This window comes from Phaseolus vulgaris, chromosome 9 (genome assembly GCF_000499845.2).
Source record: "Phaseolus vulgaris cultivar G19833 chromosome 9, P. vulgaris v2.0, whole genome shotgun sequence".
In the NCBI taxonomy this organism is placed as follows: Eukaryota; Viridiplantae; Streptophyta; class Magnoliopsida; order Fabales; family Fabaceae; genus Phaseolus; species Phaseolus vulgaris.
Genome location: NC_023751.2, coordinates 6,916,398 through 6,933,745, shown reverse-complemented (window position 1 = coordinate 6,933,745; position 17,348 = coordinate 6,916,398). Strand labels below are relative to the sequence as shown.

The following is a 17,348-nucleotide window of genomic DNA, read 5'->3' as shown; positions in this document are numbered from 1 at the left end:
TTAATTTTTTGTATTTTTAAGACTACTTTTCAAATTTTAAATTAATTAAAATAAAAATTAAAGAAATGATAAGCATAATAATGGAAGTTAAAAAAAACCTCTCATGAGAGTATAATTTACCCAACCTTGTGTATATGAATAAATTTTATACGAGATGTAATTTTGTTATGAATAAACATACTTAGAAATAATTTTTTTTATGACCTTTTAAGAATCATGAGTGCATATTCTCATTTTCATCTCGGAAATATAAAAAATAACATGAAACAAAAATTTTCCTAATTATTAATGCTGGAGCTGTTAGATTATTTTGTTATGAGAGTGTGGAACCATTTACATATGTTTTGTCCAAAAGTGATTATAGTTGCTTATTCTTTCATGGCACGTCATCACCATTGCTATAGAACAGAATTTTCTCCATTCCTCTACCTTCGCATGTGCCATAATCATTCTAAAATGGCTACACTCACATTTCACCATTTCACCATGTCCTCTCAGTGTGTTATCTTCTTATGTTATTATCAATAATAATAATAATAATATATATTTTATGTCTTTATTTTAATTATATTTTAAAATCGTAATATTTAGAAACTCAAAACTATCATTCTATTGCATATTCGAGTAATAATAAAAAATAAAGATAAACCATCCATTAACTAAAATAACTAAACGTTGTTATTCACAATTTGCTCTTCATATTTTCATAAAAATTTGTAATCTATATTAATATTATTTTCATTCAAATTATAATTCACTCGTCAAATATAAAAATAATGATACGTATTTTTGTTGAAACAAAAAAATAAATTAAAATGAACGTAAATATTAAATTTTAATTTATTAAAATAAAATAACATGTGAACACACAAACATTACTGTATATATGTTTCTCCTAATTATAATAATAATATAATTTTTTTATTATAATATATAGTATTTGTATTATTTGGTATAAGTATACATAAATGGGTTTAAAAGGGGTTAGATGTTTAAGATTGGACTTTGATATATATAGCTTCTTATATTATAATAAAAAAAAATAAGGATGTAAACTTCAAGCAGAAAGTGTCAATAGAAATTTAAAAGAGAAAAAAATGTGTTTCCTTCCTTTGCGAAAATAATGGAAACGCGTTCCATTCTTTAAACTACCATTTTTTTCTCTATATTTCTTCCACATCTTTCAAAAACAAAAGTCTATATTCTTTTTCATTTTCTTGTTTTTTTATTAGCAAATACTAAATAAATAAATATGAAATCATATTACAAAAAGAAGGTTTAACAAAGAGGACCACAAACTAAACCTACATGACCCAAGATAACTAATATTCTTGTGTCCCATAACCAACATCTTTAGAAAAGTTCCTTCAAAACTCTGCTCCATTAATAACTACATAAATGACCAACTGCTAAGAAGTCTTATTTCAGATATACTTAACTGCCCAACTTTACACAATACATATATATTTCATAGTAAAAAAAACAAAAACTACAACATATATGTATACAATATTCAATCATATTAAGACTATTCAAATGTTTAAACTCCTTAAAAATCTTCTTTAAGGCACAACTTTCACTTAACTCATCCATACACTACAAGAAAATCATGAAATAGAAACCAATTTTTAGAAACCAAAATAATTAGTTGCAATAGTAACTAAATTAGAAACCATTTTAGAAACTAAATAAAAAGTTGGTTTCTAAATTAGTTTCTATTATTGTTAATTAGAAATCAATTTAGAAACTATTTAACAATAATAAAAACTAATTTAGAAACCATTTTTTTTTAGTTTTTAAAATGGCCTCTAATTTAGTTACTATTGTAACTAATTATTTTGGTCTCTAAAAATTGATTTCTATTTCATGATTGTTTTGTAGTGATAAGAATAATGTCCAAGCCATTGAATTACACAATTTTGCAAGGATGACTAGCATCTTCCACTCACTACAAGAAAAATTCAATTTAGAAACTATTTAACAATAATATAAACTAATTTAGAAACCAATTTTTTTTATTTTCTAAAATGACCTCTAATTTAGTTACTATTACAACTAATTATTTTGGTATCTAAAAATTGGTTTCTATTTTATGATTTTCTTGTAGTGATATCAAATCACCTTTAAGAAAACTTAAAGATAACGTGAATCAAAGTTAAAAAATTTAATTATAGAGAGATAATAATTTTAAATAAATGAAGAATAAAATTGTTTTGGTTTTTATATATAATTTTTTTTTATTTAAAACATAATTATCATTTTTCATTAACTTTAATTTTATAGTCTAATACTCCTAAAAACAAGTTGTTACAATATTTGTAAATTAATGTTAATCAATATTAGAGACCAAATGGAGTGATTTAAATTTCTAGAGGAATGACAATGAAATACAAATATTTTATAAAAAGACTAAAGAAAAAATTAACAAATTTTATAATGAAATTCTTTTATAGGAACCAAAATCAAAATTCATTAATTTTATGTAATCTAAAAACATATTTTTAAAAATTATATATGATTTTGCTACAACTCTTTAAAAAATGTAATAAATTACTGAACCGCCAATGTGAACGACTTGCACTTAACCCTCCTTTTAACTTGTAGTTACGTGGTCCAACATCTATCTATTCGTATTGCATTATCAATTCATAATAGAGTTAGCAGGTAATAAGGAGCCACGAAAATGGTTGGTAATACTTAGGAAAAACGTTTAAGAAAGAATTAACATAAAATGAAATTTTTAATATATACTTTATTATTGCTTAAATTTATCAATTAAAACTCATAAATTGCACAAATATTTACAATTAATTTATAATTCTAATACGTTTTACATATACATTAAAAATATGTTAATCTCTACAAATAAATTAATTACTTCGAAAGATACATTAAAAACATATAAGATGAACAATATAGTTACATACCATCTTGAAAAATTATCTGAAAATTGTTGAAAAATTCTTTTAAAATAGTAGTTAAAAGTAAAAAAAAAAAATTATTATTAATACATTCTATCCATAGTTATTAATAAAAAAAAATATTAATTTTTTATCTTACCACTTTAAAACATTCATTAATACCATATAAGTAAATTACATTAATTTAGTGATTTAAAAAAAATATCGTTAGTTTTCCCTCCCTACACATAAAGTGGCATAACTTATAAAGACTTTTAATACTAATACTAATTCAGTTTTTAATCATGAAAATTAAATTAATACCACTTTTAATGAAAAATTGATATTTTTTAAATCAACAAATAACATTTATTTAGTCTTTTATCATATAAAATAACATTATCAATATAAGAAAATCATTAAATAGAAACTAATCTTAGAAACAAAAAATAATTAGTTGCTATATTAACTAAATTAGAGACTATTTTAGAGACTATTTTTTATTTATTTCTAAATTAGTTTCTAAATTAGTATCTAATTAGCTACCAAAGCTTTTGCTATCAAATTTAGATTCTAATGAAGAAGACTCACAAATTCATTACTTTGAATTTATAAGTTAGAGGTGGTGTTCTAATCTTATATATGGGTTAATTGATAACACATTCATGCTAAATATTCTTAAATATCTATTTCAAGAACTCAACATAGTTGATTTTGAATGTTAATATAATAATTAGGGCTAATTGAATTGAATTTGACAAGTGGTTGTGATGTTATTACTTTTATACTTGAACTTGAATTTAACTCGTAAAATTAAATGATATTAGGTGCAAAATATGCTATAAATATGTTTTTTGTCAAGACGGTTAAATCTGTTTACATAATACTTAAAGAGGAAGTTCAGGGGGATGAGGTAGCTACATATGAATGTTTTTGGAGGATAAAAGCACTACCATTATCTCATTTCGCAGCATGGAGGGTCATGGAAGATAAGATTGCATCTAAAGAGAATCTAGAGAGAAAGGGGATAAGTTCGGGAAGCAATATGTGTAGTCTACATGGGGAGGTAGAGGAAACAACGTCATATCTTTTTTGTACATAGAGTAACTTGGCAGGTGTGGTCTAAATCTTATGAGAAGGTGAGGTTGCCTTGTCATACAGAAGTCGTGCCAAGTTGGCACGACTTCTGCCACGTCATATTTTTTTTTAAAATTTTATTGTTTATATATTGGATAGTAAGTTATGTAATGTTAAAAATTAATTTGATACATAATTTTTTAAGAGTGTTAGTTTTAAGGAACAAAAAATTGGATAATTGTGTATGTATCATGTTTGACAGTAATGTAATACAATAACTTGATTATTTGATTAATTAAAAAATGAAGAAAATTGTTATTGAATTTGGAAATAAATAGATAAATGAAAAATTATTATATTTGGAAAATAAATAGAGAATTATTGTTGTGAATTTGCAAAATAAATAGTTTGAGAAGTAATGATTTTACAGAACACGTAATGATGAGAATAAATTAATTTTTAACATTACATAACTTACTACCCAATATATAAACAATAAAATAAAAAAATTATGACGTGGCAGAAGTCGTGCCAAGTTGGCACGACTTCAGTATGACAAGGCAGAAGTCGTGCCAACTTGGCACGACTTCAGTATGACAGGGCAGAAGTCGTGCCAACTTGGCACGACTTCAGTATGACAGGGCAGAAGTCGTACCAAGTTGGCACGACTTTAGTATGACATGGCAGAAATCGTGCCTAATTGGGACGACTTCTGCATATGAAGTCGTCCCAATTAGGCACGACTTGCCTAAATTTGTAATTTTTTTAAAACAGACCCCATTTTGGTAAAAACAAAAAAAAATAACCCCATCATGGTCAAAAAACCGAATTGTGGAGACATAGAAATCAGAAGATTTTAGGAATGGGAGGTAGACCACATTGAAATCTTCACAATAGTGAAATTGAAGGTATGGTCGTGAGTTTCCTCCAAAATTCGTCTAGCTAGTTTTTCTTACTTTGACTGGTGTCTTGAGCCGCTGGTTTACATGAAATCTATCAAAAAGTATTAGGTGGGGGTAGTGGAAGACTTGGGTGGTTGTTTTGATTTTAAACTCTGTCTTATGTGTTGGAGAGTTTGAAGTCTTAGGTTGACTTGCTTGTATAAGAGTTGAGGTATTCCCAGAATACATATATTATTTATTATTTTTTGCTGATAAAAAAAAACTAAGAATTTAGCATAATAAGCTCCATGAATCTTATTTAGAAAGCAAATTTTATTTTAGTCTTATGCGATTAAGAAATTCGATGAGGTAGGTGATAGATATTTTAGTCTTAACAAATCACAACTAGAGAGTAAATAGAACAATTTTTCTAATTTAATCCACTTAGTGAATTGAATTATACTCATATATTAGTTTTGTTTCAATATAACGTGTGTATGTTCAAGAAGAAAAAGAAGATAAAGATTGATTTCGTTTTCCTCTGGCTTCCCTACATAAACCAAGAAAGTATCTGTTGCCAAATTAAAAAAGTGTAGGCATTTGGACCACAATCACAAAGAGAGTCCTTATTACCGTTAATAAATGCTAACATGCAAACACACTTTTATTAAAATATAACAACTTATAAATTATAAATAAATATGGAAGCCATATTATTTTATAGTACGTTAAAATATTTTTTACTTTCATTTCTAAATACCATTATCATAGCTGCTTCGTAGTTCATGGCAAAACTCAATCCAACAACCATTTCTTTGTTTACAAACAACGTAGGCTTCTTAATTTTTTTTTTATGTTTTCCAAAGCAATAAGTAGAAAAGGGTTCCACCGGTATAATCAATCGTCCAAGATTTTATAATCTCCATATCCCTTTGAGTTATTATTTTTGTAATAAAAAATATTTTTGTTTTCGTTGTCTTGATTCATGTAATCTCTTTTGTACTAATAAATATGTGAACGGATTTGGCTTAGTAATCTCAGACTTAGAATTTTTGGAGTCTTGAATATGCAACCGTTCAATTTTGATGAAAGAATTCCATGATACATAATTATTTTATTCAATTTCAACATATTGCCTCTAACAAAAGATGCTTGGGATTTGTAAAAATAATTTAAGGTCTTTTACTTTTAAAATATTTAATTCTATTTTTCCAGTGTATAGCTATTTATTTCTTTACAATACTACTTTTTAAATTTAAATTTTATTTTCTTTTATTTTTTAATCTTAATACTTTTTGTCCTTGGTTCTAAATAAATTAAAATTGAAGAATCTTATAGCCATAAATAATCCTAGTTTGAATTTAGTTTTAATGTTTTGAATTTTGATATACCCTTTTTATAAAAATGATCAGTCTTGATTTAATTTTTTTCATGATTTATTTCTTAACGTTGTTATACTTTAATCTATTTAAATTGGCAATGATAATAATGAATCTTCTATTTCTATTATCTTCTGAAAATTTTTATTTTAATTTGTTTAAATTTTAAAATATTCATGTAATATAGTTAACACCTTATGTTCTCTCGCATGCAAATGCAATTAACTTTTTTTTATTGAATAATGCCAAGATGACTAAAAACGAAGCTAATTAACAATCATTATAAAGAACCTTTTCTTTAAATTAGCCTTCTAAAAGTTTAATTAAATCCAATTTATTTTTAGTCTCGTATCAGAATATATTCGGTTTCAGATTTGATCTTAGGTTAAATACAATACTTTAGAGACTACCACATCAACTTACAAAGTAGTTAATCCTTACAGTATAAAATTGTCTCCATTTGAACTAACTTAATTTTGAAATTTAAACAAATTTTAGTCATTTCTAATGACTGATGACCATATATAACAACAACTGCACTCTATATCACACGTATGTTATAAAATTATGAGACATTATACGTTGGACTTTAGCACACCCTGTACTAGGTTTTTTTTTCTAACTTTTATGGTAAAATCAACTTGTTAAAAAAGAAATGCATGACTATATCTTTTATGGTATATCTCACAGTACTGTCATAGTTTTTTTTATTGGCATTTACTGTCATAGTTACTAAGGGAAAGCACAAATAATTTCATTACTGAGCTATACATTTTTTCCTCATCATCAGTAGTATTTTAGTTACAGTCTCTCTGCAACCCTAATGAAGATGATAAATTATCATCACCATTATCATTATTATTCATAATAAGATTATCATTATATATACTTTTAGTATAGAGATATTATTAAATAACGGGATCTAATCATGCGTACGATCATGTGGTTGGGGAAACTAATATTCCATTAATAATATTAGTTTTAGATCCCAACACTAAAGAAAAGATAACACGAGCATCAAAGTACATACAAATAACAGGAGTATATGTATATATAGTATACTCCTTATACTATGTAATTAAATTAATCTCACCCTATCTACCTATACTTTCAACAATATAAAAAAAATTAAAGCAAAAAACAAAACAAAAGAAAAAATGATAGCTGCAAATGCTAACCACCAACACTACACCACTAGGATCAACATCATCATCATGACACTCTTAATTCATTGCAGTGTATGAAATTCCACGCTGCAATGATTCACCTGTTGAGTATACTGTTTACTCTCTCACACGCGGGATCCTATTGATGAGAAGAACAAATCCACGCTTCCACGGCACCTTCCCTAGGGGAATTACCATTATCCAAGTTCTTCTCGTGGTTCATGCTGCTCGACGCAGAAACCGAGATGTTGAGCTTGCAGCCACCATAGTTGTTCCCATCCAAGCACCTAAACGAGTCTCTTCTCCCCCCTCCAACGTTGCCACCATCTCTACAATCACCGTCACCGACACCCCTCAGAAGCATGCCCTCAGATACCACGTGTTCATGACCCTGTGCAACCACCAGATCATGCGCATCAAGTGCGGGCATGAATAAAGACTTTGCACCAAACCCTGCAGGGACAAGAGGTTGAAGAGAATAAGAGGGGTGGAATGTGGGAATAGGGTGGTGTTGCATGATATTCTCTGGGGTCTGATAGGGTAAAGATAGATCAGGAAGTAGTTGGTAGTTAATGGGGTTATTATCAGGAGAAAGATTGATGGTGGTGTTGTTGTGTAACGAGGACCTTAAAGAAGTTGAAAGCAAAGAGTTTGAGCGAAGAGGGAGGCGGCGGGAGAAGGAAGGTGAAAAAGGAGGTGCAGGGATTCCAGTGAACTCTTGAACCATGGATCTGAAATTGGTGGTGTCGGTGGTGAGAACGGTGGTGGGTGCACGCCTTGAAGCTCTGCTTCGTTTCTTGGAGTTGCGTACGAGGTTGCTGGTTTTTGGTGGTGACGAGAGTTGTCTTGCACTAATGTTGTCGTGGCCAAGGGGTTGAGGACCCGACAAGCATTGGTTTATTGTTGGTGTAGCTGATGAAGAAGATGGCAGGCTTTCAGGGAGAGTGCAATTGGGCTCAGATCTTTGGGCATGGGAATTCATGTTTAACAAGGAATTGTGGGGGTTTTGGTTTGGGTTGGATTGTGAGAGAGCATGGAGGTAGCTTGAGGAGAGATCAAACATTGAGGGGTGAGAAGGAACAAGGGATGGTTGGGGGTGGGAGATGGAACCGAAATGATTGAGGAAGGATGGATCAGCGTGTGATGAATCGTATTCTTCATCGCTAGAAGAGATGCTTCCACTGTTACCAGAATCCATTGCTTGAACAAAAAAAGAAACACTAAAGAAGAAATGGTTTGAAATAGTATAAGAAGAGTGGAACTTGAACACTAAATTACGTGTATGGAGATAAAGTTTTCACGAAATCCAATTGGGAAAGCGGGCTTCTGGAAAAAGGAAAAAGGAAAGTATGCATATAGATCTTAATAATGATGCATAATATTAGGGGTGGGAAAGGAAGGCGTAAATTACGAGGAGGAGTGGATTAGGGTTTGAGGGAAGGAAAAGAAGGAAATGAAAGGAGAGGAAAGGTTATTTAAGCTTATTGTGGTGAGAAAAAGAGGGTTTTAGAAGATGAAGATGATGGATGAAGAGAGTGAAGGGGTGGGGTCGCCATTGGAGTAGAGATAAAAGAGATGCCGGTGGCTGGCAACAGGTCAAAGTCGATGTGAATGTGAGAGGGACAGTGAGAGAAAGAGAGGTGTAAAAAAGCCAAAGGAATGTCGACATGTGGTGTGAAATGTATGCAACTACACACACTTTTACTTAACAAGATACCTCTTATTAATCCTCTCATTACTTCCAAGTATTCAATAAAAAAAAAGTCATATACTAAATCTCTTCAAATAATCTTCTTACTTCAACTAAGATTATACTCATAATCAAATTTGAAATATTATCCGTGTCTAATTCTTCAATATTATATTCAAAAAAACATTTTGATTGATTAAAGAAAGAAAATATTCATATTATTGTTCACCCGAATTTTTGAATAATGTAAGACACTTTTTTATCACTTAAAATGTCTTAAAAGATATTAAAATTACCATGAGATATATTTAATAAGGAGTAAAACATAGTTGTGTATTTTTAATCATGTCTAGTGAGCAGTTAATAATGTATTATAAAAAGTACATTAAAAAATGTATTCTTAACATTTTGTATGAAATATAGTTTTTTTATACACTCTTAACCATCTAATTAGAAATTGTTGCGTACTTTTATCAGTTATTATAAAAGTAAAAAAAAAAAAAGATTCAGCAATTCAAACTTTTAGGAGCATGTAGCAACTGCAACTGAACAATAGTGCAAATTTCAATCAGAACCAACAAAATATCAATTTTATTTTTTTGTTCCAATTTTAATTATTTTGTGTATTTATTTCTCTCTTATTTTATTACCGTCTCTGATTATCTATAAACCCAAAAGAATGCAAAACTATCTCTATTCATGAAAAGAAGAAAACATGTAATTTAAGATCACTTTAATTGAGGAGCATCAATCACTTAAGAAAGATACACAGAAAAAAATAATAATAAATGGCATATATAAGAGGAAGAAACATTACCAAAAAAAGGGAAATATAAATAAATAATTGGTTTCTTTTATAGGAATAGAGAAGGAACAAAAAGTGGTGAAAGAGAAAGTTGAACCAAAAGTAGCGTAAGCCATTAGATAGCAAGCTCTGTAGGGGTAAGCTCAAAAAACCAAGAGTATCACCTGCTTTGCCTTTTCAAATTATGCTTCATTTTCAGCACGTAGCAATTAATACCTTTTGTAGAACCCAAAAAATGGTTTCAGCTAAATACTTTTCTCTCAAAGATTTTCTAAATTTATTTATGGTATAACTTTAAATAAATTAATACTGTTTATATATTCTTCTTAATTTCAAAAACAAGTTTGGCAATGTACATACTCGTTAATCTTTATGAATTTTACATTCTTGTAGTGTACTGGTATGGGCGAGGCCGAACCCTGATCTCCCTGCCCAAGATCCAAGACCCAAGTGATTGATCGAGACCTGCTCAACCTACCCAAGACCCTGATCGAGACCTGAGAGACTTGGCCGAGACGACGAGGTCGACGACCTACTTGGCCGAGACCTTAGAAGACCTGGCCGAGAAAGCCGAGACCATGGAAATCTGGCCGAGGGCCGACACACAACAAGTTAACTTGGCCGACGGCCGACCCCTATTATCATTAACGCTCAAACCAAGATCAGTAAAGCTAATCCATCATTAAGAATTAGGTAATGCAACCCTAAGCGGTATCCACCTCGATAAACGAACCCAACAAGGTAGACCCATTAGAATAATATAAATAGCACGCATCCCAAGGAGTAAGGTATGCCATTTATTACTGTTCACCTACATGAGAGAGCTGACCACTCACTTTACTGACTTGAGCGTCGGAGTGCCTTCGCAGGTACCTCCACCATCCGGTGTTCACCCGAGACCGAGTGCCGAAGGAGAAGCAGGAGGACGAGAAGAATCCCAATTCACCGCCCTGTCACCCGACCGACCGAAGGAAGGAGAAGAAGACTTCAATAGTTCTTTAGATTCCATCTCCCAAGTAGAAGCATGTAATATTTTAACATCTAAAAGAAATTCAATATAATGCACTTAGGAAGATTTCTGCATTCAAATAATATCTTTAGTTACTTATATTTTGTAAATATTTTTTTTATATGTAATGGGTCAAATTTTGATTTCTAAAATTAATGAAAAAAAATCTCATTTATTTGTTAAGAGGGGGAGACAAATGAGTTGGATAAATGAAACTACGAACTAATCAAATACAAAAGAGGAGAGAAGACATGCGTGTGTAAAATAAAATAAAAAAAATAGATAGAATATTTCAATTCGAAATCAGTGTTCTCGGTTCAACTAAATACTATAGTTAAGATAATCTTTCTTGACTAAAACTAAATAAATTGCACATAAACTTCCTAAAATTTATATATAACAGTATAAGAAATTAGGAGAGGTCATTAATGAATATTTGGGGTTACGTTATTATACAAATCACGGGAGGGTTATGCGAGTGAAAAAAGGGGAGAGATAGGGAGATATTTACTTAAATAAAAAGAATTACAAGTATTATCCTTAAACATAGTAAACAGAATCATAATTTTAAAATCAGTTACGAAATTCTTAATGAAAGTTATATAACATTGCATAAACACTATAAATAAAAACATGCATTCGTTTATAAAAAAGTATGATTAAATATTTAATATGTAATAAAATATTGATGAAGATGAGAAATAAAGGAGTACCACCCACCCCAAAGTCAAGATTATCAATAATGAGGACAACTCATGTGATTCAATAATTGGTCCACAAGATTACCCATAAAACCCCAGCCATATTTCGTACTACTTTTGCCTCAGTACTCAGTACTTTGCTTCATCATATATTTATATTCTCCCTTCTTTATTTTCATTTAATTGTTGAATTCAAAAAGTAAATAACGAAAAAAATAATTACTTTAGAATTTCTATTAGAATAAATTTACTTTCCTTTATATATATGATCGGTTGTTTTCTTTAAAAAAATTAGTGTAAACTGATATTTTACAAGTTATAATTTAATTATTGAATTTCCGAATATTTCATCTCTTTTATTGAGCTTTTTTTGGTTTAAAGCCTCTTGATTTGAATTGATCCTAGTCCAATCAAAATAATTCGGATGGGTTTTTTAAAAGAAATTTTTTCGTCATTTCATGATTTTGATGGGTGCCCGAAGAAGAATGATAGGGAGCAGGAAGAAACATCCTTAATTTCAAAGCTTGAAGCCTACATAACCCTTTCTAATTTGGGCTTCCAAAACAAATAAATTTTGACAAACCTTTTGGGGAATTTGTTTCCTGCACCACCATAAGGATGATGAAAATTCTATTTTACCCTTAATAAAAAAACCAACAACACCTTCTTTTCATCTTCTTCGTCTTGATAGTTCGGTGTTCTTGTAGTAAATGTCAATGTCCAAGGGAATCCTCTCAATATTTTAATAGGTTCGCCGCAACCAGATTTTTTCATCTTCTTGAATATATGGAACAATCTTCTTTGCAATATACACATCATGATAAGAGGGAATGTCTATCGTGAGGAAGAAGAAGAGTGTCACGGAGAATCTATTGTGAGGAAGAAGAAGAGAGTCATGGAGCATCTATCGTGAGAAAGAAGAAGATTGTTACGGAGCGTCTATTGTGAGAAAGAAGAAGAGTGTCTATAGCGTTTAATATGTGAGAGATTTTGAAGAGCTTGTAATATTGTGAGAGATTCCGAATAACACTTGTATCAAGAAAAGGGAATCCTAAACAGATTTTAATTACACAAAAGAGAAGGTGCAAAAGTAGCACTAACACCAACACCCACCAACCATGAAATATAACTATATTGTAAACGTAGTATGAATTGTACAATTCAAAACTTATTCCTAGATTTAGAATAGTCTTTCAAATTGTGCAATATAAAATATAAAATTTTATTCTAAATTTCACAATCAGAAATATAATTTTATATGCGCACAATCCAAAATCCATAAAATCAAAATTTTTATATTCCAGATTTTGTAATGTTTAGGAGTTTTAGAATTATGGGACTGCATGAAAAATTTTTGGGGGTGCAGGAAGAAATTTCAACTTTTGGTTAAGATTTTAGAATATTGACTTTATTGTCCTGATAAATAGTATTTTTTATCAGGAATTTAAGGAATTTAATTCTTATTATAACTCGTTTATATATATATATATATATAACTCTTATTCTTACAAGGTCGGGTTCCTCTCATAACGACTCCTGTAGTTTTCGTCTTCTCATCTTTGCCGCTCCTGTGTTCGGCGTCTCTCCGTCTTGCAAGTCCTTCCCCAAGAACGACAAGGTGTGTTACCTGCGAAACGCTTCGACGCTCAAGTCAGTCCAGGTATAATATATAAGTGTGTTAGAGATTAGAAAATTACCTCTGATATTAGATCCTTTCTGATATTTATAGGCTTTAGCTATTATGGACCTTCTTTTGAACTCAGGCGAAGGTTCATTTGTGCCTTAATCATAATTTATAATTAAACTGACTTAATTATGATTAATCGCAGTTTATCATCTACTTACTTCTACGTCTTATCGACCCGGTAGTGTTGAAGATGGTTGTTGCCCCTTCAAGATTGTGTTTGATAAAGACTTCTATGTACATTTCATGTGTATTTTGCTTTGCTTTAAGTGTGTAGTGCTTAGAGGTTGTCTAAGAGTGGGTTTTTTGCTGAGTAACTCACCTCATAACCACTGGCCATGTGATAAGAACAAGCATAAGTTTTCTTAAACTGTTTTTCACATGTTTTACAAAAAACACGTTTACTGCATAAAAATAAATCTGTTCTTTTCTAAATAAACAGATTCATTTTTACACTGATGCCTTGGCTAAGTCTTGTGAAAATTAGATTTTGTGCATCATGTATTTTGACTAAGTCTTCTATCTTTCAAAACGACTGTGTTTCAAATAGTTAAGCTTTTCTGTTTTCGTTTTGAAAAATAAATCTGTTCATCTGTAAATGAATAGATTCTTTTTGTTTCTGGTGCCATATCTAGCTTAAACGTTTTTCAGTTTTACCTCTGCACCAGAATGGTTGACTAAGTCTCCTCACTTGACAAATTCTCTAGCTGCTTTTGAAAATAAATTTGTTCATTTTGTTTTCAATCTGTTCATTTTATAACAACTTTAACTGTTTTTCAAAATTCTGTTATAAGTTGGTTTTCTATAAAATGAAAACTTGTTTCTGAGTTTAAACATCGTTCATACATTTGTAAAAACAAGTTTTACAGCAGAGAATTAAGACTTTACAAAGGATTAACATTTGTTCTTCAAAGATTTCGAAAATCACAAAGTGCTTGTTCTTGGTTTGGTTCCAAAAGCTTGGTGTGAGGTGTTGCTACTGTTCTAGCAATCTTGCCTACTGGTTTAAGGCAGATCTTTGTTTCCTCAATCAGGTGTAGTCGTTTCACTTTTCACTTCTTGTAATAGTTTGGTTGAACGCTCTTCTTGATAGGTTTTCTTGGAGAGTGTGTGTGAGCTGAAATAGGTTTTTTCAGCAAGAGTACCTAAGTTCTTGTAGGTTTCAAGAACAGTGGGAATTGTGTTTGTGTGTACTGTGATTTAGTGAATTTCACCTTGGTTTTAGGTGAAGACTGGATGTAGCTCAGTTGAGTAAACCAGTTGTGTTCATTCTCTCTTAATCTCTGCACTTAAGTTTCTGCATAACTGTTGGAACAGCAAAGAAATAAATTTGTTCAAACATTAATAAATCTGTTCTTTCTGGGCTCGTTTCATCCTGTTCTTAATTTCTGGAAAAGTTGTTTGATTTTGATAAGAACATATAAAATTTGTTAAAAGCCACTGGAACAGATTGATTGTGATAGGTTGCTCAAGAAATTGTCAAAGCTATTAATTGAACCTTAAACAATTGCTTAAAATTGAAGCTTGCTGTTCTGTGATTCACTGTTCTTAATTTCTGGAAAACTCTTTGTTTCAAGAAGAACACTTATAATTTGTTAAAAGTCACTGGAACAGGTTGATTGTAAAGGTTACTCAATTAATTGGCATGCTATCAATCGAACCTTAATCACTTGCTTGAAATTGAAGTTTGCTGTTGTGTGTTTCACTGGTTTTCGTTCTAATATCAGTGTGTGTGCATCTGGAAAATCTATCTGCATAATCTTGTGATTAACCTTGCTGTATAAACGCTTTTCAAACAAAAACAGTGCTGAAATAAATCTGTTCATTTTCACATAAATCGATTTATTTTCTGTAAACTGTGTTAAACTCTGTTTCTGCGAGAAAGTTTTAAAAGGTCAATTCACCCCTCTTGAACTTTGACACTATTAAACCCAACAGGTAGTACAACCCTAAAAAAACCCTCAGAAATAACAGCAAAAATATATAAAAAAAAAACCTATATCCACTAAGCCAAGAAAAATAAATCAGAATATTATGTCATGGGACCGCTATAACAGTGAGGCAAGAAAAATAGTATAGCCATGACAAATATTATACTTGTTTTTTTATTGTTATTTGACTTTAATATAATTTTAATCGTCATAATTGGGTCAACGTAAATTTATTGCCTGTATAAAAGTTTTAATATCACATTTAGTTCTCTAAATTTCTTAAATTAAATAATTTTAATTCAATATAATATATATTATTTAATCACTAACAAAAAATTACCAATATATATTTCGTGATAACAATAATAAAACTTTATAATTAAACATTGGGATTAATATTTTGTATAAATAATTAACTAACATTGTTATCAGTAACCAGTGTATTAACATTTTGTTTTAAAATTGAAGAACTTAATAGCAGTAGACCACAATTATTTAATTTTAGAAAACTAGAAAGCCAAATATACAAGCATTTTCTTTTGTACATTATCGTTATTTCATTCAACTTTAACTAAATAATATTTTTACCAAAAGAGTTAAACGGACCATTAAAAAGTGTAGCATTAATCACTACAAAAAAATTATCAAATAAAAACCTATTTTTAGATACCAAAATAATTAGTTTTTTTAGATACCAAAACAATTAGTTGTAATAGTAACTAAATTAAAGACCATTTTAAAAATTAAAAAAAATGATTTATAAATTAGTTTTTATTATTACTAAATAGTTTATCTAATTAGTTACCAATGTTTTAACTGTCAATTATTTAGTTTCTAACACTACAAGAAAATCATGAAATAGAAACAATTTTTAGAGACAAAAATAATTAGTTGTAATAGTAACTAAATTAGAAACCATTTTAGAAACTAAAAAAAAATGTTTTCTAAATTAGTTTATATTATTGTTAAATAATTTCTAAATTGGTATCTAATTAGCAACCAAGGTTTTTGCTACCAAATTTAGAAACTAGATAGTTGGTAGTTAAAACCTTGGTTGCTAATTAGATACTAATTTAAAAACTATTTACTAATAATAGAAACTAATTTAGAAACAATTTTTTTTAGTTTCTAAAATGGTCTCTAATTTAGTTACTATTACAACTAATTATTTTGGTCTCTAAAAATTGGTTTTTATTTCATGATTTTCTTGTAGTGTAAATTTGGTAGAAAAATCTTTAGTTACTAATTAGATACCAATTTAAAAATTATTAATAGAAACTAATTTTATTTAGTTTCTAAAATAATTAATTATTATTTATCTATAAAATTGGTTTTTATTTTATTATTTTGTTGTAGTGAATTAGTATTATTATAGGATTTGAAAGCACACAGAATGTCAACTTTGGCAACATAGCATAAATATCCAGCTAAGAAAAGGCTTCATGTATAAGAGATCTACAAATCACGGCGTTACCTCAGTTAATGACAAAATAAATAAAAACAAAGACCATTATATAGTCTAGCTCAATCATTATTGTTTGTTATTCCAATAGAGTCACCAAGGTTTGTTTGCTCTTTCCACTTGTTTTTCTCTTTATAAATATCATTATTTTTGGGATTATAGCTTAAAACTTATTTAGTATTCGGTTAATGATGTTTGAAGCGCAATTTGAGTTGGAATTGTGAGTGAAATTTTATTTAATGGGGGAGTGACAAATGTGTTAAAAGTATTCGCTTCGGCGCAAGTAAATGTATGGTCTTGAATTTTTGCAAAGTCTCGTTTTGCTTATTTTTTCTATCCTAGTTGAGTTTTGGATCCTTTGGCTTGTGTGAGACTGATTCTTTAAAGTTTGTTAGTGTTTGTTTTGGTAGTTCCTTAGTCAAGTTGGTAGGCGTGTCTAGTTAGGAGAATGATTTTGTGTATTCCAGTAAAAAGGTTGGACCACTCACTACAAGAAAATCATGAAATAGAAACCAATTTTTAGAGACCAAAATAATTAGTTGCAATAGTAACTAAATTAGATACAATTTTAGAAACTAAACAAAATTCGGTTTATAAATTAGTTTCTATTATTGTTAAATAGTTTTTAAATTGATATCTAATTAACAACCAATGTTTTAACTA

The 17,348-nt window shown here is 29.5% G+C and overlaps 1 protein-coding gene across 1 annotated transcript; it reads right to left on the bottom strand.

The window, feature by feature from the left end:
• Positions 1–7,178: 7,178 nt before the first annotated feature.
• LOC137822584 (uncharacterized) lies at positions 7,179–9,173 on the bottom strand. Its single transcript, XM_068627494.1, has one exon. The coding sequence runs from the start codon at positions 8,599–8,601 to the stop codon at positions 7,543–7,545; it is 1,059 nt and encodes a 352-aa protein (XP_068483595.1). The 5' UTR covers positions 8,602–9,173; the 3' UTR covers positions 7,179–7,542.
• Positions 9,174–17,348: the final 8,175 nt, after the last annotated feature.

Bases quoted from the DNA above. Each gene is read 5' to 3' on its own strand.
- LOC137822584 (XM_068627494.1), bottom strand. From the start codon at position 8,601: ATGGATTCTGGTAACAGTGGAAGCATCTCTTCTAGCGATGAAGAATAC.